Here is a 24,668-nt window from a genome sequence, read left to right on the forward strand (position 1 = left end):
ATTTATGTCATTTTTGCAACCTGTAGAGAGGTACTACCGGTACTTGTGTTGATTTTTTAAGGAACTTGCAAATTCAAGAGAATAATCAACTTAAAGAGACAGATGCACTATTTTGGGGGTTGATTTGAGTCTGAATAAGCTTATATTTGAAAAGTCTCAGAAGTACTAGAAAATCTATATTTCTATAGATGTCTTTTCTATATCAAAGAGTCTTTTTAACTTTCAAACACGGATAATTCTGGACACACATGGATGGGTATGCTCAAATTTTGATGGTGAGCTGTGAACACTAAAACTGGTTGGCTCAGCTAAAAAAAAATCCTGATTATAAGACTAAGGTACAATTGGTCGAACGTTTCTGAGGTTATAGTACGATTAGTAAAAAAAAATGACGCACCTGTCCCTTGAAAAGGTATACAATAAGATAAGGACAGAATCTATAAAAACTAGTCCAGTTTTTTGCACCTTCCTAACTCTTAACACACTTTTCATGTGAAGTTCAGTGATCATTGTATCAAGTCTAAATACAAAACAGACCTATCACTAAAGATGTAGATGCACTCAAGAGTTGAAATGAAAGAATTTATCAATCTGATTACGCCTGATTTACCAGAATTGTTTCTTGAACTTAATATCACAGCCAGACTTGAAACAATTTCAAAATGTCAATTCTTTAAGTACGTTTTCCCCTGGTAAGAAGCAGGTTACATACTATTTTCCAATTTGAAGAAAAATGCCAATAGTCTAGAAAATTAAACAAACTTCCAAGCCTTATTACCCATTTAATCTAAACAAATTAAAAGATGTTTATCTTTCAAACACTTCATTTCTAGTTCTAAAAGATATGATTTGAGATATTTTAATCAAAGAGCTGTATTTTTTTTTTTTTTTTTTTTTGCTGAACCTGAATCATGCTCAAACAGATTCGGACAAGATATTGATAATTGTGCATTACAGCTTCAAAATAAAATTCAATAATGCAAATGGGAAATTACGCTATCACTCAACTGGAATTTTACCAGCATGCGTATTCAAAATATTGTAACCAAAAAAAACTCATAGAGTTAAATGGTAAAATTATCATTATTCTATTGTAAACAATATTTCAATTAATTAATGAAATTATGCATTGCAAATATTGTGTTACCGGTATAATAAATACAGGGTGCTACTTTAACAAGGGACAAGTACATTCAACTCAGCGACAATGGTAAACCATCTCACTATTCCTGGAAACCATAACATGCTCTGAGCTCATTTTCAGTCACTGGTAATTTAAGGGAAATTAAGCCAGGCAAGGTAAGAAAAAAAGGTACTCACTCAGCTTCATCGTTTTCAAAGGTCAGTTCTCCATGCACTAGCTCATAATCCTTTCCTGCTTTAGCTGTACCATCAATGGTTGTATATGGTATCTTAACGGTTCCTCTTGCTCCAGATGAACGCACAACCTTTATGTGCATTTCTCCTATAGATTCAGTGACAACAGTTTCATCTTCTTCAAAATGAAAGATACCAGGATGATCATCATCAAGAATCATGACAGTGGCCATTGAGGGGTTGACAATCTGAGCAAGACTTTCAACACGATCACTTTCAAATAGTCCTTGAGAGTCACCAATACGTAAATTACTCAACTGAACATAGAAATGCTCATCTTCTTCAAACAATTCATCATCAATGATTGAAACACTAAACTGCTTGTGAGTTTCTAAGGGATAAAATACCAGAGTTCCCTCAGCATATTCAAAATCATGTCCTGCATTAGCGGTACCATCTTCTGTTTTGTAGTCCACGTAAACAGTCTTGGACAAATCTCCACCTTCTCTTGTAACCGTGAGAAAGAAAGAGCCAACGTTTTCCATGACAGTATAATGACCAGGATCAAAATAAACTTTTGTGATTGGATCTTCTTCCTTAACTTCTATTTTGGCATCACTGGCTTCAGATCTAAGTTCAATTTTAGACTTTTTAATGACATTACCACTACCAGTCAGTTTACGTGTAGCTTGGATTCTGTAAAAAGCTCTACTCTTTGGACCTCGATTTACAGCTTCGTATTCTGCCATTTCTTCTAATGTTTTCATGTCAACATTGGGATGTTTTTTCCTCAATTCTCTCATGATTTCAATGTATTCCATTCTATGTTTCTCGAATTCCTTGACTTCACTATCTTCTGAATTAAGGCCTTTAAATTCTACTTCATCTCCAACATGATTAGTCTTACCATCAGCCATCTCTTGATCACCATAGCCTTCAGATTGAACTATTACACCTTTCCTATTACTAGCACGATACTTTTTGGAAAAAAAGCGATACACAAGGATCTTTCGGTCAGCAATATAAGCTGTAATAACAGTTCCTGGGAAAAAGAGGAAGGTGAAGACAGCCTCGGCAACAGAGACTATACCAGGTGATGTTACTGACAAAATGAAATATAGCCATAAATAAGCAAATATACTCCATGTTGCAGTTATGAAAAAAACACCCAAATGCTTTATTCGACGCACTTCTGAAGAGGGAATACAATAAACACAAATAGCTGTGATGATAAACAAGTTAAAAGCTGCACTGCCAACAATAGTAGAAGGCCCAAGTTCTCCCGCTTCAAACTTATTTCCACAAATTTCAATAACCGAAAGCAGAATTTCTGGGGCTGAAGAACCCAATGCCATTAAAGATAAATTAGATACAGTTTCATTCCAAATTCTAACATTGACAACAGTGGTATCACCATCAGGCTTTTTAACTACAACCTCTTTTTCCTTAGAAGTTATTACTTCAATAGCTGCCATAAACCTGTCAGCAATAATAGACACTCCCAGAAACATATAGATCATGGCTGCCATGTAAACAGTTGCTCTGGCTGCCTTATCTCCATCACTTAATCCACCAACTGGTGTCCACAATGGTAAAATAACACCTTTTCTACATTTTTCTGCAGTTTTGGTACATACTTTTTCTGTAACATTCTCTGCAGTAGAAGTCAGCACATCTTCAGAAACACCAATGGGTGTAGTTTGTGCGAAACTTTCTGGAATATTGGCTAAAACTACCAAGAAAAAGGCAATGATGATTCCACACTTGTTCATAATGGGTAAATTAACAGAAAGTAATTTGGATCTAAGGTAAGAGAAAGCCATGTTTTCAGCTCATGAAACAGTTGTATTATATTATATGATCAGTTCTGGTAAACCATGTTCATATCATGCTTCTTGATATCCCTGAAAAATAAAGGCATCTTTGTTAATGAACAATGGCTTTTAATTATTGAAGATTTAAGATTAACACCAGATAAGAATATAAATCTGAGGATTACGCATGCTTACTTAAATATTCTATTCACATTATAAAATCTTTTAAAAATCTGTCATGTGAGTAAAAAGAGAAACCTCTATTTTAGAAGGTAATTGTACACCATTTCCATAGAAATTATCTGAAACTACATTATAAAAATATATAATTTTGAAGTTCAATCAGGTCTTCAATGACAATGTTATATTCCACAACAGAGTCAACAATCTTTAAATTACATGGTGTAATGTAATATGTCTCTATATCTAAAATAACTCATTATATAATTCTCTACTTTCTAAAGGTGCAGGCAAACAAGCAGTCTTGAGTTTCAAAGACTGGCAAGGGCACACGAGAAGACAAAAATCTCCAGTTGGTTGTTTTCCTCCTTGTTGATAATGACGTGTGGAGCATGCTTTTGAAAGGAAAAGGAATCTGATTGGATTTTGACGGTCTGTAAAGACCATAAAACTATCGGAGACAATTATCAAACTTCTTTGATAATTCAAATCTTGTCGCGGAAGCACAATCACACGTAAGATTTTACTTAAGATTCGAGACAGACAAAAATCTTCAACCAAGACAGTTCCTGCACCTTTACACACTAAAATCATTTTATCAAGTCACTTGAATGACATTTAAGACAATGGAAGTATTTCAATATATTTATTTCTAGAAATCAAATTCATGAAAAGGAATCTTTTTTTCCTGACCAAGGACATTCAATTTGTACCTACAAGCAAAGTCAGTGTTATAAATTTTTGCCCAAAACATTATGGCCGAGATAGAAAAATTGGAAATTTGCATCAGCACCTTTGTTAAAATAACCAGTAAAAACCATACAGTATTTAAGTAATATCATACCGGTACTCGTATTTTGATATTTAATATTGTCATATCCACTTGAACCAACATCACCCAGCCCTAGCCAAGATTAAAATATTACTATAGTTCATAAAGAATGAAATCAGTAGGAAATGAAAATATATACATGTACAGTCAAGTAACCTAATTTCGTGGAAACCTATTTTTCGTGGATTTCCGGAAAGGGTTAATAATTTACATGTGAGACCTCGCGTGACCTCCGCATTTGCTTGTTTTGATAAAAACGGGTTTTCTGTACAATATCAGCTAGTAGGATAAATTCAGTAGTTTCAAGTAAAATGGCGGATTTCAGTCATTACCAAACGTCACCATTTTTTAAGCGGCCGAATTTCCTTATAATCCCAAGCGGTAATCGGAATCCCAAGTGTTGTCTGCTAGAATGTAGTCCAACTAATGAACTGAATGAAGTCACGTGATCGACTAGCGGATTCCGTGTCAGCAGAACATTTCTTTGCAACACAAAGTGGACCATATTCTTATGTTGTTTCAGTGACTTTTAGCAATAAATCACGCTACGTATCTTATTTTGTCAGTCACTATTTTTTTAAATCGTGGTCCTTTGAAAGAATTGTCACTAGTTATAATGAATTGATATTAAAGATAAATACTAAGAGAAGTTAATTATACCACCCGGTATCCATACAAGGTGTTTTTCTAGACTTATTTATACAGGGTTCATACAGCACTTTGCCTCAAAAATTCAAAGACATTTCAAGGACTCTGGGCTTTGAAATTCAAGGACTTTTCAAGGATATTAGTCTGACAGAATACACATGTACCTAACTTCTGAACGAAGGAATCAAAAAAAATAATTAATATTTGTCAATGGGTTTAATGATAAAAATATACACAATTTGACTCAACTCAAAATTCAAGGACTTTTCAAGAGAAAATGGGTTTTTTATGGTGTTTTCGAAGACTTTTTTTGAAATCAAGGTTTTTCAAGGCAACGGACGGAATTCAAGGGTTTTTCAAGGCTGTGCAAACCCTGTTATAGATCAAACACGAAAATAGGTGTTGCCGCTGTTCCCGAGTTGGTTGCTCATGAAATATGGGTCAAAGTGAAGGATTCATTAAGAAAATCGAAATAAACCAATTTTAATTATTTTGTAGAATACCTGAGGAAACATCTGAGAAATTAAAAAAAAAAATTCGTTTTTTTAACTTTGACGAAATTCGGTGTATCCTTATATCCACGAAAATAGGTTACACTACTGTAGAATGACGAAAAGATCTACAATTTCAAATTTTTCACCTGGAGGACATTGACTTCATTCTAACCCAAAACATTTCAAAAGCCATCATTATTTTCATGTGATTCTTTTTTTGTAGGCTATTCCAAAGACTTCACATAGACTGACACAGTGACAGGTGCATGAACATTACTGCTTTTCATCTTATTGATGACATTTATGATGGCAAACAATTATCACTGTTTTGATTTTTACTACAAATTGTGGTCTATTAACATGCCTACCTGATAGGCCTACCTATTTTAATTTTAGAATTTTTTTCATTAGATCTACCTTCACAAGACAAGTTACATTTTTAAGCCTAATAACATCTCTAAGCTTATCAAAATTTAGAAAGATGAAAGTATGAAAAGATGTATGGTGTAAGCTTATACAACTACAAGATTAGAATGTATGATGCGATTAATTCTAAAGAATAGTGATAGGTCAGTTGTTTATTAGGCCTATAAATTCGCTTTTGATTTGAGGTCTCAAATGAAGACATCACTCAACTCTATTACACTCACAGTTCTGGCTCAGGAAATCACTTTCATTCTAAAAAAAAAAATCCATGAAAACAATCAACCTCTGCAACTGCTGTTTTTAGATGTTTGATTTAAATAATACTCCTTTTCTCCTATCCCGGCATATCACCTACGTACACGTTATCCACAATTTAACATCAGAAAACTCATTCCATGATAATCAATTCCACAAACTGCACAGGTAGGTTCGTCCAAGCAGCTAGCACAGAATGAGAATGACTGCTGCAGACGATTTTCAGCACACCAAGTGACCAAACTTGGCATAAGGGGCAAATAACTCCATAATCTAATACAGAGACAAGACTACAATTACGCTACATTTAAAGGGATAATTCTTAGTCCAAACTATGGCACTACTTTTCGTAAGCTTCGATTCTTTCTGTGTTCTCGTTAAGGACTTTTTCTAAACCTTCTACAATAATAGTCCATAGTAATTTATAAATGGGTCTTTTCTGTTTACGGTGTTCGGAGATATTCACAGCCGCATTAGGCCTATCATATGCTACCTAAATGGACTAGACTAGGCATTTTCTTTTGAAAAACGTGACTTATAATATTCTTGAAATTTTTGTATGAGCTTCACATGAACTTAATTTTTGTTATTATCTGTTGTTAAGTCTGCAAAATTCCAATCTCAAGATCATTTTAACGCCAACATATGATAAATTATGTCAAGAGCTATGGCGGCTGTAGAAATTTGGATTTGAGGTGGCAAGGGGTGTCAGGGGAAATTTGAAAATAAAGGGCTTGAAACCTGCACTTTATGCAAATTGAAGGAGTATACTATATCATTACATTTTTACATGAAGTCATTCGTGCATATTTCCACCAAAACTATTTTATTCTTGCGCCTAACATGTCTTACAACCCTTCCCCCCCCCCCCCTTTGTTTTTTTTTAAACGCCACTGGTCCAGAGACACTCATGATCATGATCATTTCCCTGCTAAAATATAAAGTGAAGTGGCGATAGTATGTAATTCAAATGTACCTATTTTCTCAAGAAAAGGAAGTGAAATTTCAATTCCAAAAGTTGCGCACTATAAACTGACAAAGCATGGCAAAACATGTTGTATCAAGTTTCTATATAAAATAACTGCTCCCGTTACGAGGGTTCCAAAAAGGAAGAGGAAAAAATATATTTATTTATTAAAAGCTTAGGGATAAACTTCCTTAAGTTAAGTAGATGATATTCAACAGAGACTATCGAAACAGACAACTTTCGAAATGGTTGACAGTGGCTATCAGAGCTACAAAAAGATTTGGTGGACTCGGATTTTGGTTGCTGCCAATGTGATGGCATCTTCTATATTTTTAGGATCAACGACATTAGCAACCTTCATCACTTGGAAGTGGATTCATCCGTATTTTTATCATGAAAAATATTGGCTACTGAACATACACAGGAGTATTGTGGTTGTTTTATTTGCTACTGTTATCGGACATTATGTTTTCTGTATAATGATTGATACGAGCACGCTTAAACACGCATCAGGGACCAATCATTGTAGTCTTTGTGACAAGCCAAGGCCACTACGATCTCATCATTGTAAACTATGTGGAGTTTGTATTTTAAGAAGAGATCATCATTGTTTTTTTATGACAAAATGCATAGGTGAAAAAAATCATAAATATTTCGTCATGTTCTGTTTAAATATGGCGATTGGTGCATTTTACTCCGTTATATTAACGATCAAATATCTTGTGGCTGTGTATTCGATACAATTTTATGGTCCTCAAACATTTTTCACGCTTCTGTATGGATTTATTGTATCAATATGTAAAGGTGTTGTACCAAGTATTGAATTATTGACACTTATATACTTATTATATATGTCGCTAATCATGGGATTATTTTGTAGTGCATTATTTATGTGGCAGATAATGATTTCGGCCTCGGGACAGACATCTTACGAGGCCTGGACAGGCATTAACCCTCCAAAAAAAGTCCGGAAAATGAGCGGTTACAAAAATCTTACTTGTCTCATGGGCACTGGAGGAATATTAGCTGCAGTTTTACCTATACCTTTCCATATTTTATTTTTTTGTACAGGAAAACGACTAAAAGTTAAATGACAAAAGTAACTGAAATAAATAAATAAATACATGTAATATAATCAAAGACTCATTATTTTAACCCGACACCCTGATATCTTTTTAAAATGGATATCTTTCTATATTATGTATAGATCACACGATATTCAATAGGACAAAAACGAAACGCTTCTAGCGGAGAAACCTCGCCATTTGATTAACGGACAATTTCTTTTTCAATTTACTATATACGAATTGGCCGCAGCGGATTGGAGGCGAACGGGGCAAATATGGTTTTGAAACGACCACCAAATTTTAGCAGTTTCATTTTTGTCAAAGGTGTATTTTAAATCTACCCATCCCTTCCGTTGTCTTATTTTATCATGGATTGCGATAAAATCTATTCTGTTCATGATAAATAGTCCAAGACCCAGACAGTGACTGTACCACTGAAAATATTTACTATACGATCTTTTGGAGTATTGTGCTGGAGCTTATATACCATTTAACAACTAGAACATTTGAGAAACCTTTCAATATTTCACTTGACTTTAAAATATGGGTTCCCTTATTTTCATTTATGAAAATGGAAGTACTAATACTTATGAATAGAAAGTAGGGGTGTTCTAATCATTTGGGAAAATACCAGTTTGTCTCACATGTCCATAATTAATTAATAATTAGCTAAATTAGAAGAGAATTACCAGTTTCCTTAAAGAATAGTTTCCTTAATTTGACAATAAAAATAAGGAAACCCCTCTTTAAATGTTCCGGTTCACAATCATGCGCCAGATTCTGGAGCTAGAACTGTGCAAAGCTGAAAGTGTCCTTTCCAGCCCCTATACATCTTGGTATAAATTGACAGCCGGGAAGGCTACCGTAGGCTAATGTTACGTGATGAGCACTTTGAAACATGTGCAACTTGGAAACCGTCTATTAGGGTTTTACGTGAAATGAAATTCTAATTAAAAGGTTTGTGGCGAAAAGCACGGGAATTATTTTGAAATACTAATTACAGATCCTTAATACCACATGGAATCTAACATATTAATATCTAATACCATCTGTTAATGACGTACAGGAGAATATAATTATTAAATACTCATTATAATATCCAATTCCTTTCTCTTCAACTATTACGATAAATATTGATACATTGTTCACCAGCTGTTCTATAATGTTACGACCAAGCACACCAATTCCATGTCTGATTCTGTTACGTCATAATATATTACCTAATAATCTTCTCATTAATTGCTCATTAGATAGTATATAGACCAAATATAATCTATAGCAATTAGTTTATCAAACTTCTATTTTCTTTAGCTTACGACTTCGGATAATGTCATTATTCAAGCTTTCATTTAAAGATTAAATCCCTCGTGGTCTCGGGTATTATACCTTATAACCTAAACTACACCTGTTTCCCCTGAAATACAGAGGGACACGAGCAATGATAATTTTCGCAGTAGGAGATATTCTTTTTCCAAAAAATTAATTCAGTAATTCAAATTTCGATATTTCTAAAACCCTATAAATGGCTCTGATAGGCCTACTATAGGCTTTTCAAACATTTATTTCCCAATACCGTATATCGAATGAATGTATTCTATATAGCATATTTTATTATGATAATAACTAAATCAAACCGTTCGGAGTTGCCAGAGAATTATCGACACCAAAACTTTTACGACTTCTATAGCGATGATGTCGCAATTTCAGTCCTCTTTACGATAATTTTGATACTTTTCTACAACACTTGTTTTGTAAACAAAACGTAAAAGAAAAAAAAATCAAGAACTCCAATATTTCTTTAATTTCTAGAACTTTATCAGAAATTGAAAAGTAAGAATATACAAACATGGTGTGTGAAAAATGTGAGTTTCTCAGACTATCACAAACTTCGTTTTAGAGAGTGTATGTAGCCTACTGCAGTACTGGTCACATTTCCAAGTTTGATCCAAGATCCAACTAACTACCCAATCAGCTAATCAGATTCAGATCCATCTCCAGTCTGTCTTCGCCAATCATTGGTTTATCGAATTTTCCAATGTTAGCAAATTTCATTCTCTACAGAGACAGGGTCACCATTCATTTGACCAATTGACCAATCTCTCTATGTGGACGTATAGTGTCGGCACCCCCTTCTGTCCGTCCGTCAACATTTGCTTGTAAATGCTTGTAGTTTTTTTGATGGAATCAAATGAAATTCGGTATGTGTATACATATTCATAAAACGAAGATCAAGTTTGAATTTGAGCTATTTTCGACCGTTAGAAGCAGAGTTATTGCCCTTGCCCCAAAATCTTGCAGTGGTGGGCGTATATGGCTGTGGTCCACTATCTTATCTTTTGAAGCTAATCAGTAATAATAGTGTCACAACTCATCACAATTTGAGCCTTCAAATGCAAGGTGGTTAGAATTATCAGTGTTTAAAAGTTAAAATGTTGATTCATCTGTTTTAAGACTCTACCATATATAGAAAAGACATAGGTAGAAATTTCTAGTTTGAGGTATATTTGAAGGGATTGTGTGATTTTTGTGCAGTTCAACTTGTTCAAGTACTTCCAAATCTATTTACATATATTCAAGATTCAAATCAACTCCTGCTAATGGCGAACCATAGTCTTAAACATAATATTTGAATTGCCTGATTATGTAATAAATAAACACTAGTACCAGGAGTTACTCATCGCCTTCCATCGCCTAATTAATAAATAATGTAATATCTGTCTTTTCAGGTCAAAAGAAATTGGGGAAAGTCATTACACCAGACCCATGGAAATCAGGAGCCAGAAACACAACAGGTATAACTTCAGAGCTGTCTCTACAAGGCCTTAGATATTAGTAATAGGAGATGTGATAGTCATTGATTTTCAAATATATTGCTGTCCCAAATTTCAACAGGTAGTATCTCAGCTGTTGTTAAACTGATCTCTTTAAAAATTCTCACAGATATACTTCAAGATGCCTTTGTCCAACTCTGAAAATATAAAAGTCATCGCATAAAAATTGTGCAAGTACTACCCCGAACAAAATAGCATGTAAAACAAATGCAATATCAAGGCAACTTACCTATTTTAACCTATGTTCAATGTGCCTTCCATCTTCAGTTCAGATAGGGAAACCAACAGCTGAGATACTACCTGTCAAGGTTTGGGATGTTTATTTAGGACACCCTATATAGGCAGTCATGAATAAATTGTTTTATATTATACCTATATATGCATAAAAATTTGCACGATATCCTAATTAAGTTTTAATTGTTTTCCTGTCGCCTGATTTTAAATGTGATGGTTGTAACATTTGTTAACAAAGCCTTTTTCTGTATTAGGTCTCACTTTTTCTGTTAAAACTCTTAGCCCTATTTGCAGGACCCAACAGAAGATTACAATAGGACAAGAGCCAGACTGCAAATTCTAAACATCTCCGCCTTCATTGTTCTTATAAGTCTCCCATAACACACATATTGTTTAACCTGGGGAAATTAGTGGATGATTGGGAAAATATACCAGCACTATCAATTTAATGTGCCATTCCATCTTCGTGCACAAAACAGCTTTCAGGTACTGTTTACCTATAATGGATGATTTACACATCTGAAATCAAATATTAAAATAATTATATTGCGTATTTGTAGAAGGGGGTGGCAGAAAAGTAAATGAGAATAAAGCATTATCTGGAAAAAAGGCAAGGTAAGAGCAATTTTGTTGTCATCACCAGTAGGCTGGTGACTCTGCTGGTGGACAAGATCATCTGGTAGATCATGCTTCAACTTATCAGCTCCAAACCTCAAGTCAATTGAGTTCCACTAAGATAAGTTTTGTGACAGGCAACAGTGTGGAGGCAGCGTATGCTCATAATTGCAGAATTATGTCACTATGAAATTGGTTTTGTTAAGAGTGGTATCCCTATCTGAGAGTGCACATAGCAGTTTTTGAAGCATTTGCCCAAATTTATCTTTAATAGTGGTAAACATAAGTTGCAATTTGTCATGTGGGTGATTATACTTTTGGACAAACACCTTGACAATTTATTACTGAATCTAAGTTTGTTTACAAGCACCTGAAAAGTTTCACAAACGATTCTTTCTACCAGCTGGTCATTTGCCAAACATCTTGGAATTGGAATAATGAGTGAAGCTGACTTGTTTAAGTTCATCAGACTTTTACATGCAGACCAAGATTAGAACCCACAACCTTGATTTGTTCGATGTAACCAAGCAAATGAATTGATGCTCTAACCAACTGGGCTACAGATCACTGCATTGATTAGAGGAGTTTTTCTATGCTATATACTCTCTTGGTAATTCTGCGTAACATTATGTGATAAATATATAATTTTACAATAAATTCCAGGTTTTCACCATATGGAGAATTTGGTAAATGTAGAATATGTAAATCATCAGTACATCAAGCAGGCTCACATTATTGTCAAGGTAAATATTTCATTGTTCAGGTGGCAGGAGTTGCTCACTCTTCCAAGGCACATGTTTCCACTCTGCAACTGGCTTTGTCAAATCAACATCTGTTTCATAATGTTCAAATATATTGTTTACTTGGTATATGTATCTATAAATCTAATGAAAATTAGTTTACAATTTTGTTTCTGTTTTTTTCTGCTATTTGCTATCTTATAAGTTTTTTATCACAGCCTTGTTCTCATGATGTTTATTTTAACCAATCAAAGTGTGTAATGTAGGAGCTGTTTCTTGATAATAAGGACAAATTGAGGATAAGCAAAGCATTTGATTAAGGTTTTAAGGTTCATGTTCTTTTGTATTTTAGGTTGTGCTTATAAGAAAGGTTAGTTTCAAAGATTTTCTGGATTCATCTGATAAATAAACCTTTGATATATTCACCATCAGACATTTTGTCATGCTATAAGATATGAAAAATGGTTTTTACCCCTATTGTGTCCCATTTAATTTCTAATAAATTTAAAAATATGATATTTTGTACACTTTTGCCACAAAATATATATTAGAAGACCCTAGATCAATTTTGGGTAGAACCATTTCTGATGCTCCCTGGGCAGCTAATGGGCTTCCACAGAACTGTTGCTTTGAACCACAAAGTAGGGTTTGAAATTAGATCAAGTTTAATTTACTTAAAATCAGACTATACTTGTGTTTCATTTTTCTATTAGAGGGATTGTAAATAAAATAATTAAAGTTAAAGAAATTGTAAAGAGGTTTTCTAAACTTTTTATGTGTATTAGGGACACTGATGGCATCAATTTGCACCATTCCAATTTTCATTCAGATGTCTGTGGTTCTTGCAATTCCACTAAAACCAACTTGTTTAATGATGACTAGATTTTAATCTATTCAATATTTCAGGTATATGTGCTATGTGTGGAAAGAAGATCATAGAGACCAAAAATTACAGACAAACATCAGTGTGATGTGATAGGGCAACTAATGTGTAATTGATTGTCTTGAAAATTCTCAGATTCTCAGCAATATTTTTGACATCTTCTTACTGTAGAATAATGATAGCCATTGTCTCTTCAGCATTCTATTCTATGGTATTTCACTGCGATAGGTAAACCTTGTAGGCCTAGGCCTATCACACCATGGCCCTCTTGCCAGTGTCCATTGACATTTATATGGTTTGTGTTGTAAATAAGAACACATTAAGCTAATGACTTAATAATAGGACACATTTTATAGGTTGAATTCAGTACAGCACAAGGCGAAAGTTCTGAACGATAAGTCCCTGACATGCCTACCTACTGGAACACTTTTTGGTTTTGCACTCGGCCATAATCAAAAGTCTACTAGACAAATGCTGGTTATTTGGTCCAGATAAAAAGAAAATTGATGTATCACTGACCCAATGAATAATATGGTAATTTGTATATTGTGTATATAGCCAGAGATATTGTTAAAATTAAACGTTTACATGAAGAAAAAAAAAAATTAAAAAAAGTCTTATTTGTGATTTGATTAAACTCAGATGGCCTTACTTTACTCATAAACCTTTAATCCTAATATTCATATTGGAAACTCAACCCCAGATGGAAAGGATTGGATGGTTAATCTATTATATTTGAAAATTTTACATGGTCCCTTGTGATTGAAAGATTCAGTTTGTTACTTTACTTTTTGAATTAGCCTTTGTAGTCTAAGGGAGACAACTCATTATTTAAAAAACCGTATTTTATGGTTCAGCATCAATTTGACAGAAAGTGTTCAGATTTAATGAAAGTATAGATTATGTAAGTCATAGTCCATATATTTTCTACTAATTATTAAGTTCACTAAGTTAAATTTGTTGAAATATCTTACAATAACTGAACAGACGAAACAGAAAATAACAATGGGTTATCTTTCCTTTATGTATAGATGACGCCACTGCGCACCTGCTACATGAATGGTTTGAAAGAAATCAGCGCCAAGTTTGATTAGGCCTATAATAGTTTTGTTAGATTTTAACAACATGTCGACTACAAGGAGATCAAAACGAAAAGACAAACGGGGTGGTGAAAGCTCTACACTTTCTGGTATTATTGAATATTTTTATATTACCGCATCTATTAGAAAATGCCCTTATTTCAGACTAGATTAGGCTTTAAATAATAAGAGGAAGTTTTCTGTCATTTTATTTACTCATCGAATTATTCATTCTCATTTTCACCATTTATTTCTAAATTTTTGTGTTGAAATATATCAACTTTAAGATACTAAAATAGTGCTGAAACCCTTAGAAGATTGTATTTGGGTTGATTCTATGAAAAAAAATATCTTTTAGATGGGAATTTTTAGTCCGAAATGTAGGTCAATATCTCAGAAAGGAAGGAAGGGAGGAAGAAGCAGACTTGAAGCGTGTTCTTTTCTTATTTGAAATCTCTAAACCTCATATTTATATGCCTTTGGACCTGAAGACAAATAGAATTTGTTAATGAGAGATTCTCAATTCTGAGCTCAGTTGTAGACATAAGCCTAATAATGATAACTACAAATTCCGCACTCATCAAAGAATGGCACTTGAACACTTGTGGCCAAGTATGAACTCAATTACTCTTAGACCACAGTTTTGCAATGTGTACAGTGAGTAGAGTCAGCCCATCATGAATTTTCTTTTTATTTCACGTTTCTGAAATTTTGGACATCATTTAAAAGTTTTGTTGACAGATAACAATTGTGTGTATGGGACTACAGATGTATTCATATTGCTAAATCCAAATGAGATTATGAGTAAACCATAGTGGAATTGTTTGCTGACCCTATGCCAGCTAGTACTTATCTTAAATAAGTTCCACAAAACAGTTTGTATGATAATCTTTAATCTTTTTATAGGTACAGGAAGTCTGGTGTCAAGTGATTCTGATACACCATTAAATAGAACAAGACACAGAAAATCTGGAAGGTTGATGGTAATGTAACTTTTTATAGTTATAGCAAAATATTCTAATTCAAGAAAAGTTCACTAATAGTGTTTGTGAAAATCCTGGCTTTCTTCTATTTACAATACAAAGTCTGGAACAGAAAAAAGACACGATGTGAATGAGGTCTATGGAATATTTTCTATCAACTGATAGATTTTTAAGGAGGTGTTTAACAAAAGAAATTTGAGATTTGATGGCTTTGACAGCTGAATCTTTTTTAAATATTTTATGACGGATACACCCATAAAAATCCAAATTAAATTCCAAACTTTTTTGTTGCTGATTGATAAATGTTAATTTATCAACTTTATTTTTCAGAAAAAGAAACTTAGAAAATGTGAGGTAAGTTTACTTTTTTCGGTTTTGTAAGTAGATATCTGTTGTCACAAACAAACATAACTTTTAATATTCATCATCTTTTATGAAGGAATTGTAATATTGTGTGATTTACCTAGGGTTAAATATAAGATAAGTGTCTTTTCATATTGTATAAGGTTTTCTCTTATAGAAACACTGGCCTAGGTAACAAGTAGGGGATGTGGATATTAACATTGGAATACATCTATTTGATAAGAAATTACCTACTTCTGGAGAGATTTATAAGACAAAACAAATAATTCAGAAATGCAAAGCGATTGTTTCAGGGAGTTAATGAAAGGGGATCTAATCTACCAAGGACAAGAACATTACTCAGATTTTTATTCCTATTGTAAGCAGACACTAAACGTTAGTATAGATGTTAGGGATGTGTATAAGTCATTAAATTTATTTTCTCTTTTGCAGTCTGGAGAACAAGCTTACGATGGTGATAAGGAGAATTCTTCAGAGAGTACCAGCAGTTCTACTAGTCCTATTCCTTCACCGGCTGATGAATATGATTTTGATGAAGTAGATGTTGAACCTGTTATTGAAAAACCAAAAAAGAAACCGACCACAACTAAAAACTCCAAAACACAACGCAAGAGTGAAAAAAGCTCAGTTAAAATTCCTGTGAAAAAGAACAGAATTTTAGCAAGCACTCCAATTAATAATGAAACAAATATCAATAAAGACACTGTTAAGCCTGGAGCTGGTCTCAAAAGGAAAAATGTTACCACTCCAAGTGAATTCGGTCCAAAGAAGCGAACAAAGAAATCCATTACACCTATATTGTGTGTCCCTGTCACAGACAGTCCATCAGACAGAACTCAAAGTATAGGGGCAATAGTTCGCAGATCAAAAAGAAAATTTGGTGATAGTGTGAATTTGACTCCTGCAATACCTAAGGGTGATCTGAAAGTAGGAAATGAGAGTGACAAAGCTGATAGTGGTATGTTTGTATCACCTCCCCCACGAAAATTATTACGTTTAACAGCCAAAGACACTTCAACTCCCAGTGATCAATCCAAATCAGATTCAAATTATAACACAGATATTAAGATGGGACTAGATGAAACCGTTTCAATTTTATTTTCCCCGGTTGAGAAAGTTTTTACACCAAGTCCTACCTCAGATTATGGATCTCTAGTGAGTTCACTATCTCAGTTCTCACTAGAACAACATGACATACCTAAACCAATATTTGAAATTGAAAATCCAGAACCAGGTAATGATATTGCATATGAGTACTTAAAAAGGGATTGTAGGGGGTTTTCTTAAAATCCTATGTGTTGGCATCAATTTACACCAATCTAATTTTCAATCAAACATCTGTGGTTCTTGCATTTCCCCCAAAACTAAGCTTTTCATGATGTCACTTATCAAAAAATATGCTTTATCACATAACACCCTCTGCAGTTAGTGACGTCATCAAACACGTAGTTTTAGTTAATGTGACAGTCTTAGTTCAATCAAAATAATTTATTAGGTTACTACATAGTTTGAAAATTAGATTGTGACTTCATTCAGAAACTCTATAGTCGTTATACGTTATATTAGCAGTGATGACAAAAAAAAAAACTTTACCTCAGGAAATACAAATTTTGCTGTATGCATGGTTGTTTGTCTTAATCGATCTAATCTGGAACAGAAAAAAGGCGAATATAAAAACTTTACATTTCATATTTATATTTGATATTTACATTTCATATTTTGTATTTTATGATTATATAATCTTTTTGAAATATTTCAGAATTAAAGCTAAATAAAAGTATAAATAAAGGTTATAAAGGAGCTAAATTGAAAGTAAAGAAATCTAAAAATAGAGTTTCAGTAAGTTACAATTGTGATTTAGATATATGAAACTAGCATTGAAAAAGTTTTCAAGTTATGTTAGATAACTGTTTGACTTCCGCTAGTTCAGACACTTGCTTGCTAAACAGGATCTGATCATAAATACAGTATTGGCAGAAAAAACTGAAACATAACATCCACATCTGCATTATAGATGTACAGAATTAGTGGAACACATAGGCATTTGAGGACTATGTCAGATCAATATTGTTTTTTTTTTTAAAACTTGAAATAATCATCTCACCAAATTATTTTGCAGTCTTTTATTGAACATTTTGTCTTAAAGCGTGATATTTTAAGTCAATTTGTGTTGTATCTTTATTTACAGGTTTCAAAAGTAGATGCTTGGGCAGAAAAAGTCAATGGAGACTTTGATGAGATTGAAAAATTTGAATTGAGTATAGAAGGATAGACTGTATCATTTGGTTTATGGTTCACAACGATGTGATCTGGTTTTGGCTCCAGTAAAAAGTCTCATGTGTTGAACTATTTTAATGTGTAGATGTGACTCATTATGTTGACTATGTGTTGATGTGACTCATTATGTTGACTATGTGTTGATGCGACTCATTATGTTGACTATGTGTTGATGCGACTCATTATGTTATCTTAATGTGTTGATCTGACTAATTATGTTGGGTTCAGACTTGCATTTCTTGTTATCATATCAAAGCAATGGAGCAGGAACTTCAATAGTCAAATAAAGGATCTTTCATTTCATTATATTTTATCTCTACTTCTTAAAAGTATTAAAGGGGCATTCTGCTTTTTTTGTAAAACATTTTCATTATCAAAAACATGTTCAATTATACCGGAATATATTTCTAAAGTAGACTATTTATATCCATGTATCTACTTAATGAAAGTGTATTTGTTTTAAAAGTGTTAATTGAAAATAGAGAATACTAATTATTAATACAGAAGTTTGACCTAGTTTTGGTGTTTGGCTTTATACTTGCTTGTTACATTTAGTTGAAACCTTTAGAACACGTAGGAGACATATTTCTCGACAATTATTAGTTTTTTTACAGTAGTTTTCTAACAGCTTGCAAAAAGCATAACAAACTTTAAAAGGTTACGTAACACTTTACATAATGTTTTGGCATAAAAAAATAAACGACTGGATTATTTTAGTTCAGGTATGGTATGGGATACATTTGTATAGATTTTGGTGTATAGTTTTTACAAGTTTTAGCAAAGAAATTTCTTGACCAACAAAACAGTGGAATTTTCCTTTAAGTGATTTCTTTAACTGGCAAAGCATCAAATTTCATTCGATAATTTCAAACCAGACAAAAACTTTAAGGAAAGTTTGGAACAAGTGATGGACATCTTCTTGATTCAATGTGCTGATCATGTTCAATAGGTTGATTTGGTTCAATGTGCTGATCATGTTTAATAGGTTGATTTGGCTCAATGTGCTGATCATGTTCAATAGGTTGATTTGGTTCAATGTGCTGATCATGTTGAATTGGTTGATTTGGCTCAATGTGCTGATCATGTTCAATAGGTTGATTTGGTTCAATGTGCTGATCATGTTCAATAGGTTGATTTGGTTAAATGTGCTGATCATGTTCAATAGGTTGATTTGCTTCAATGTGCTGATCATGTTCAATGGGTTGATTTGGTTCATTGTGCTGATCATGTTGAATAGGTTGATTTGGTTCAATGTGCTGATCATGTTCAATAGGTTGATTTGGTTCAATGTGCTGATCATGTTCAATAGGTTGATTTGGTTCAATGTGCTGATCATGTTCAATAGGTTGATTTGGTTAAATATACTGACCAGGTTCAACAATGTGTTTCTGTATTTTTATCTGGTTCAAGATTTTGGTGATTTTTAATTATTAGTGTTAATCTGCTTGAAGTGAATCTATTTCATGATTATGTTAATTTAACTTATAAGGTATATCACTGAATTAAATAACTTACCAATCCTTTTTGTGTACACACCTCTTATTGTCCATACACAACAAAATTTTCTAGACTGTAGACCACTAGCAAAGAATTCATAGCAAGTTTTAAAATCTTGAATTAAATACTCTTCTGTGAAAAGTGTATTTTATATTTATGATGTTTAAATTGATGTACATGCATTATATAGATATACCAGTACAAAGTTGTTTTAATTTTTACTCTTTCAAATATAATTTGAGTATCCACTATTAGGAATGATATGTATGTCCCCACATGAAATCTGCAGTGGCACTGGAAACCCAGTATGTTGTGTCATTGTGCAATGCAGAAAGTTACATTGATTTTTCAATGCAAAAAAATTGTATTTATGTGGAAAAGTCAGAGACCAGGAATCGCTTATGTAGGTCTGTCAAAATGAATAACTTATACCTTGTTCCATACCTCTCGTGATTATCATGTTCAGGGTCAATGTTGTGAATTTCCGTTCAGTTTTGTGTTTCTCATGTATTTACCACTTTGGAAAGTCGTGAAAATGGAGACAATTTTTCGACTTCTCTAACTTTCACCATGACCTTCATGTAAAAATAGCAAATATTATCAAGGCCAGCTAATTTTTTTACATTACCCTGCTCACTTCCCTACAAGGCATGTCTGGACGACTTTCGATCAAACATATCTCTAGACAACTCCCGCTTTTGTTGCAGACCTGTCGTTCAACAACACACAATTTTTTGAGCAAAAAAAAAAAAGGAAAATGGGTGTCAGCCTTTAGTTAGAAAGTTGTTGTTTGCAAGGAAGTCGTAAACACCATTTTCACAGCAGGTATGGAACGAGGCATAGCAACTTCCCAAATTTGTGAAAGTGTATATAATCTGAATAATACACCTACATGAAGTTTTGGAAGAGCAAGTCAAATTAAAGGGCCCTTCAGTTGTATACTTTGGTCGATCAAATATATTTGTGCACAAGTAGTTGACTTTATTTAAGGAAGTTCAGTTCATACTAACATTGGTCTGGATATTTCCTGATATACTAAATAATAAAGTGAACTACATGTATTTGTTTAGAATCTTCCAATATGTTTACAGATATTTCTTGATGACAAAAAGACAAGAAAATTTGATACAAATGATTTAATAGAATTATACAAACATGAAAATACACAATGAACTATTCCCATTCACACTACATTAAGATTTGATATTGTCACCCAACAACAATTCCACTGGTTTTAACTTAAAATAGCTTTCCAACATGAGATATCTGTCAAAAACTTAAACCTTTACTTTCATTGGTTTCATTGCCACACCAGGGCCTCTTAAAAAAAAAAGTTCATATATGTGTTTAAGCCTCAAATGTATTAGATAATTATACTTGAAGAGATTGTAATGAGGTTTTCTAAATATTTTATGTGTATCAAAGACACTGATAGCATCAATTTGCACAATTCCAAATTCAATCATACATCTGGTTCCTGCTAAACTTAGTGTTTGATGATGTCACTTATTGCGAAGGGCCTTATGTGATAAAAGCACATTTTGCAATAAGTGACGTTATCAAACAATTTTCCGAAACAGTGCAAATTGATGCTATCAGTGTCCATGTTACAGAAAACCTCTAACCCTTTAAGAAAAACTGACCATTTTTTGAGAAATAAACTGCAGTTACTCAACCACTTTAGCACATATAATGATAATTCCATATATAAGCTTACATGTTGCAGCATCATGAAGCCAAATAATATAAAAGCAAGAAAATCTTTTACCTCTACCACATCAAAATCTCAATATGTAATAGATTTCCATGATCCTTGCATGAAAGTAAACAAAATTAAAATAACTAAAACATGAAATGATGAACTTTCATTCAGTCTTTTAGAAAACATTTGTCCATAGCTTTTATCATCTTGAAATATTTGCAAGCTGATGACATCAATAGGTGTACAAAATCCTTGTCACTACTTGACAAAACTTTCAGATCCACTTGTGGTCTTTTCATTTAGCAGCCTGTTTCCTCAACATACTATATATTCCTTGTTTTACCCATTCTTTATTGTGGGGAACATACAATCCAGATGATTTCTGTTGCCTAAAAAATTAAACAGTGATCATGAATATTACATAGTTTGAAATAGTGTGGTAATCATTTAACACCCCTGGTTTTAGTATGAACTCTTCCAAACATGTAGTGCAATCAATACCTTTTATTTAAAATGGTTCATTTATAAATTCATGGTTTTTTTTTTGTACTTCAAGCCTAGATAAGGTTACTTTCTATATTCATCCATGCACACATTTTGAAAGGTTACATTGGGCTTACTGGTGAATTATTAGCATCCAAAAAGGTAAACAAAACCTTAAAAGATTAATATGTTATTTCATTACATCATGAAATCATCAGTTAACAAGGGCTGGTAATTTTCATTTTTAAGAATTGCAGCATGGGTCAACAAAGGTTAAAACACTGCAATATTGCTACAGGAATCAGTTAACAGCATTTCAACTAGTCTCTAGACATTGACTGACATTTCTTAACTAGGGCGGGGTAAAATGATCGAAATAATCGATTATCGTCGCTACAAATTCATAATTTTGATTATCAAATTTCTTAATTGATTATATGTCAAAGATACACTTTTTCCCATGTCCCCTGCTAACAAGTAGTAATCTCTTCAGTACATAACTTACCCACAATAAACTATAATAACTGATCAAAGCAAGAATATGCAAAAATAAACCATAAAATTTTGAATTTTGGCATGTTTTTAATTAAGCATTGAGAAGGATTCCCCATTATTAATCGATTATTGATCGATAGCCTGCCATCAATAATCGATCTCAATTTGGTAATCGATACCCAGCCATACTGACTCTAAAACATTCATTTTGTTTGTTAAAAAATAAAGATATAACACTATATTAATACTTACACTAAACAACTTAAGTCTGCTAACTGTTCAATAAATTCAAACAACTGACTGATATCATAGGTTATACTCTGTTGATCTGGGTTTAATCTCTTTAAATGTTCTTCAAATATCTTACATACACCTTAAAAATATTTACAAATCAGTGACCTTTAAGGCTTGAGATTAATTAGGCTTAAGTTATCCAAGAAAGCTTGATTCTCAGTTTTCAAAATAAATTGCAAGCTTGCAAATCAAACAATGCCAAATGTCCTCGTGCAACACTCTCTCGATCTACAACTGTCAAGTCCTATCTATAACTGACATGTTCTGAGCTAATGTGAATGCCAACTTTCTATACAAGATTTCAATATGACAAAAAGCAAACAATACATGTAATTGATTCTTAAAGGAATATTATGTCTTAGAATGAACATAAAATTTGAGAATTTTAAACTTGGCCAATAAGAGCATATATTCATCAGTAGATATACCTGGTGTCATAAATAACATAACAGGATCCTTATATAATCTGATAAATCCAAAAATCTTAGTAATTATCCATAAATATGCAATTAACTATTGATAACTAATATGAAGATTAAGCCTTTTTCAATAATTACTTAGTTTTATGAATTTTTATGATTTTCCAGGGATTCAATTGTAACTTTTTGACACCAGGTAAGTTCACTGGTAAATATATACTCATATTGACCATTCTTGAGAACTTAAATTTCATGTTCATTCTAAGACGTAATATCACTTTAAGACAGAATAGTTTAAGTTATTGCTTTCAAAACAGCAAAAGTAAATAGATTCCCCAAGACAGAACAGTTATTGCTATTATTTCAGCACAAGTTAACAGAAAAGTCAAAAGTAAGGAGTTGAGTAAGCTATGATTTACTTACCTTCTAAACATTCATTTAAGGATTCATAATCTGAATAAGTTCTAGTATCTGGTCGGGAATGAGGTTGAACTAATAAGATTGTATGAGACTGAAATTATAATAAAATAACAATCACTAACTGGCTTTATTTCAAGAATCTTTTGTAATTTTTTAGAAGTTAACATTGAATAAAATCACCATTTCCAGTTTCCTTTCAAAAGATTTCAGCTAAAAATGTCTAAAAATTTTGCTGGAAATTAACATCTCTAGATCTATAAGAACAAATTTCAAATTTCAAATGTGTGCTTTTAGCCCCTTTATTATATTTTATCACTGTGAAGTCAATTTATGACTAGCAGTGTTGTTTTAAAGTTGATTATTCTGATTCTTATAAAAATAATCTGAAAATTTCAAATTTTGGATAAAATTGCAAAAAGGGTGTAGTGATAGGCCTAATTAATTACTGATACTAAAATAAATACTGAATACAGTCTTCGTAAATTCCATATTAAATTGAATTTTACGGATTAGATCTATGAGAATTTCAATATTATGGTATTGTTAGTATTCAAATGTATTTACATTGATAAAATAAAAAATACAAACAAACATAAGCACATATTATTCATCTCTGTGGAATTTGCTTATTATTATAGCAGAGCCAGAGGTTGAGGACCATTTTAAGTCAAAACTTTTCATTTAATATATTTCAATTTATTTTAAGAATTTAAGTACTCTTTTAAAGCTGGTATTCATTCAAATTATCTTTTGAAATTCGACTCACTAATGAATTTGTGATGACAGCAGGCCCTATCTATGCCCAGCCAGGACCTACTACTTGAGTCAGTGCCACAGTCAATTACACTTGCAGTGAGTGGGACAGTGGAATGGAGACTATCAAAAATTCAACTGCAAACATAAACATGGTTTATGCATTTATTGTAGTCAAAAGTACGATTGAGAATTGGTTGAAAAAAAAAATTTTCATTTAAGAACTTCAACGATGAATTACATACCATGTTTGAGAATTTCGTTACGTGGATCAATCTCTTTCCTTTACAACGTGAACTTTTAGCAGTCAATAACAAATATGGCGTTTCTCGTTTTCTCACGCGAGAACATATATAAAAATCTTTATTTTACTTTATACGGGTCTAGATTTTTTTGATCAATATTTCAATTGAATTTTCTTATTGAAATGTAACATCTACAATATTAATTTATGTTTAGAAAGTTCATAAAAGATCAAAATCAAGAATTTTGTTTCTATTTCGTAACCGATTCTCAAACAGTCGTATCGACTCCAACCATAGAACATAATAATAATACATTCTGGGCCTTAATTTCTTGACAATAGTCCTTTGTTGGGCC

At 32.7% G+C, this 24,668-nt stretch overlaps 5 protein-coding genes across 5 annotated transcripts in view; 2 read left to right on the forward strand and 3 right to left on the reverse strand.

Moving 5' to 3' along the window:
* The window catches only part of LOTGIDRAFT_107505 (hypothetical protein), a gene marked incomplete at both ends in the record, with an annotated part of 62,321 nt that extends 59,232 nt beyond the window's left edge, over nt 1-3,089 (reverse strand). Inside the window, one exon of the mRNA XM_009065650.1 lies at nt 1,321-3,089. Within this exon, the coding sequence (XP_009063898.1) occupies nt 1,321-3,089 (1,769 nt within the window). The remainder of the gene's footprint in view (nt 1-1,320) is intronic.
* Nucleotides 3,090-9,754: 6,665 nt separating this feature from the next.
* LOTGIDRAFT_229474 (hypothetical protein) lies at nt 9,755-13,897 on the forward strand. Its single transcript, XM_009065651.1, has 6 exons — nt 9,755-9,862; nt 10,727-10,792; nt 11,626-11,680; nt 12,344-12,423; nt 12,773-12,790; nt 13,327-13,897. The coding sequence occupies exons 1-6, from the start codon at nt 9,847-9,849 to the stop codon at nt 13,389-13,391; spliced, it is 300 nt and encodes a 99-aa protein (XP_009063899.1). The 5' UTR covers nt 9,755-9,846; the 3' UTR covers nt 13,392-13,897.
* A 473-nt stretch (nt 13,898-14,370) lies between these two features.
* On the forward strand, nt 14,371-18,307 carry LOTGIDRAFT_229475 (hypothetical protein). Its single transcript, XM_009065652.1, has 7 exons — nt 14,371-14,492; nt 15,289-15,365; nt 15,696-15,719; nt 16,161-16,962; nt 17,488-17,567; nt 17,917-18,092; nt 18,122-18,307. Exons 1-6 carry the CDS (start codon nt 14,429-14,431, stop codon nt 17,998-18,000), a joined length of 1,131 nt encoding a protein of 376 aa, XP_009063900.1. The 5' UTR covers nt 14,371-14,428; the 3' UTR covers nt 18,001-18,092; nt 18,122-18,307.
* Nucleotides 18,308-18,858: 551 nt separating this feature from the next.
* Nucleotides 18,859-19,383, reverse strand: LOTGIDRAFT_107714 (hypothetical protein; the record flags this gene model as incomplete). The annotated part of the gene is made up of 1 exon (XM_009065653.1): nt 18,859-19,383. A coding segment is annotated over one exon (525 nt), but the record flags the coding sequence as incomplete, so codon positions are not given.
* A 1,240-nt stretch (nt 19,384-20,623) lies between these two features.
* Nucleotides 20,624-24,372, reverse strand: LOTGIDRAFT_229477 (hypothetical protein). The gene is made up of 4 exons (XM_009065654.1): nt 24,314-24,372; nt 23,319-23,406; nt 22,435-22,555; nt 20,624-21,593 (listed from the first exon to the last, which is right to left on the reverse strand). The coding sequence occupies exons 1-4, from the start codon at nt 24,314-24,316 to the stop codon at nt 21,500-21,502; spliced, it is 306 nt and encodes a 101-aa protein (XP_009063902.1). The 5' UTR covers nt 24,317-24,372; the 3' UTR covers nt 20,624-21,499.
* Between the last annotated feature and the right edge of the window lie 296 nt (nt 24,373-24,668).

This window comes from Lottia gigantea (genome assembly GCF_000327385.1).
Source record: "Lottia gigantea unplaced genomic scaffold LOTGIsca_7, whole genome shotgun sequence".
NCBI lineage: Eukaryota > Metazoa > Mollusca > Gastropoda > Lottiidae > Lottia > Lottia gigantea.

What these genes read in the sequence shown, in the direction of transcription:
- LOTGIDRAFT_229474 (XM_009065651.1), top strand. An exon ending in AGGAGCCAGAAACACAACAG is followed by an intron (nt 10,793 to 11,625) that starts GTATAACTTCAG and finishes GCGTATTTGTAG; the next exon opens with AAGGGGGTGGCAGAAAAGTA. An exon ending in TTATCTGGAAAAAAGGCAAG is followed by an intron (nt 11,681 to 12,343) that starts GTAAGAGCAATT and finishes AATAAATTCCAG; the next exon opens with GTTTTCACCATATGGAGAAT.
- LOTGIDRAFT_229475 (XM_009065652.1), top strand. Translation starts at nt 14,429, where the DNA reads ATGTCGACTACAAGGAGATCAAAACGAAAAGACAAACGGGGTGGTGAA. An exon ending in TGAAAGCTCTACACTTTCTG is followed by an intron (nt 14,493 to 15,288) that starts GTATTATTGAAT and finishes ATCTTTTTATAG; the next exon opens with GTACAGGAAGTCTGGTGTCA. An exon ending in AATTGAAAATCCAGAACCAG is followed by an intron (nt 16,963 to 17,487) that starts GTAATGATATTG and finishes GAAATATTTCAG; the next exon opens with AATTAAAGCTAAATAAAAGT.
- LOTGIDRAFT_229477 (XM_009065654.1), bottom strand. An exon ending in CTTAAATGAATGTTTAGAAG is followed by an intron (nt 22,556 to 23,318) that starts GTAAGTAAATCA and finishes AATATTTTTAAG; the next exon opens with GTGTATGTAAGATATTTGAA. An exon ending in GCAGACTTAAGTTGTTTAGT is followed by an intron (nt 21,594 to 22,434) that starts GTAAGTATTAAT and finishes TTAATTTTTTAG; the next exon opens with GCAACAGAAATCATCTGGAT.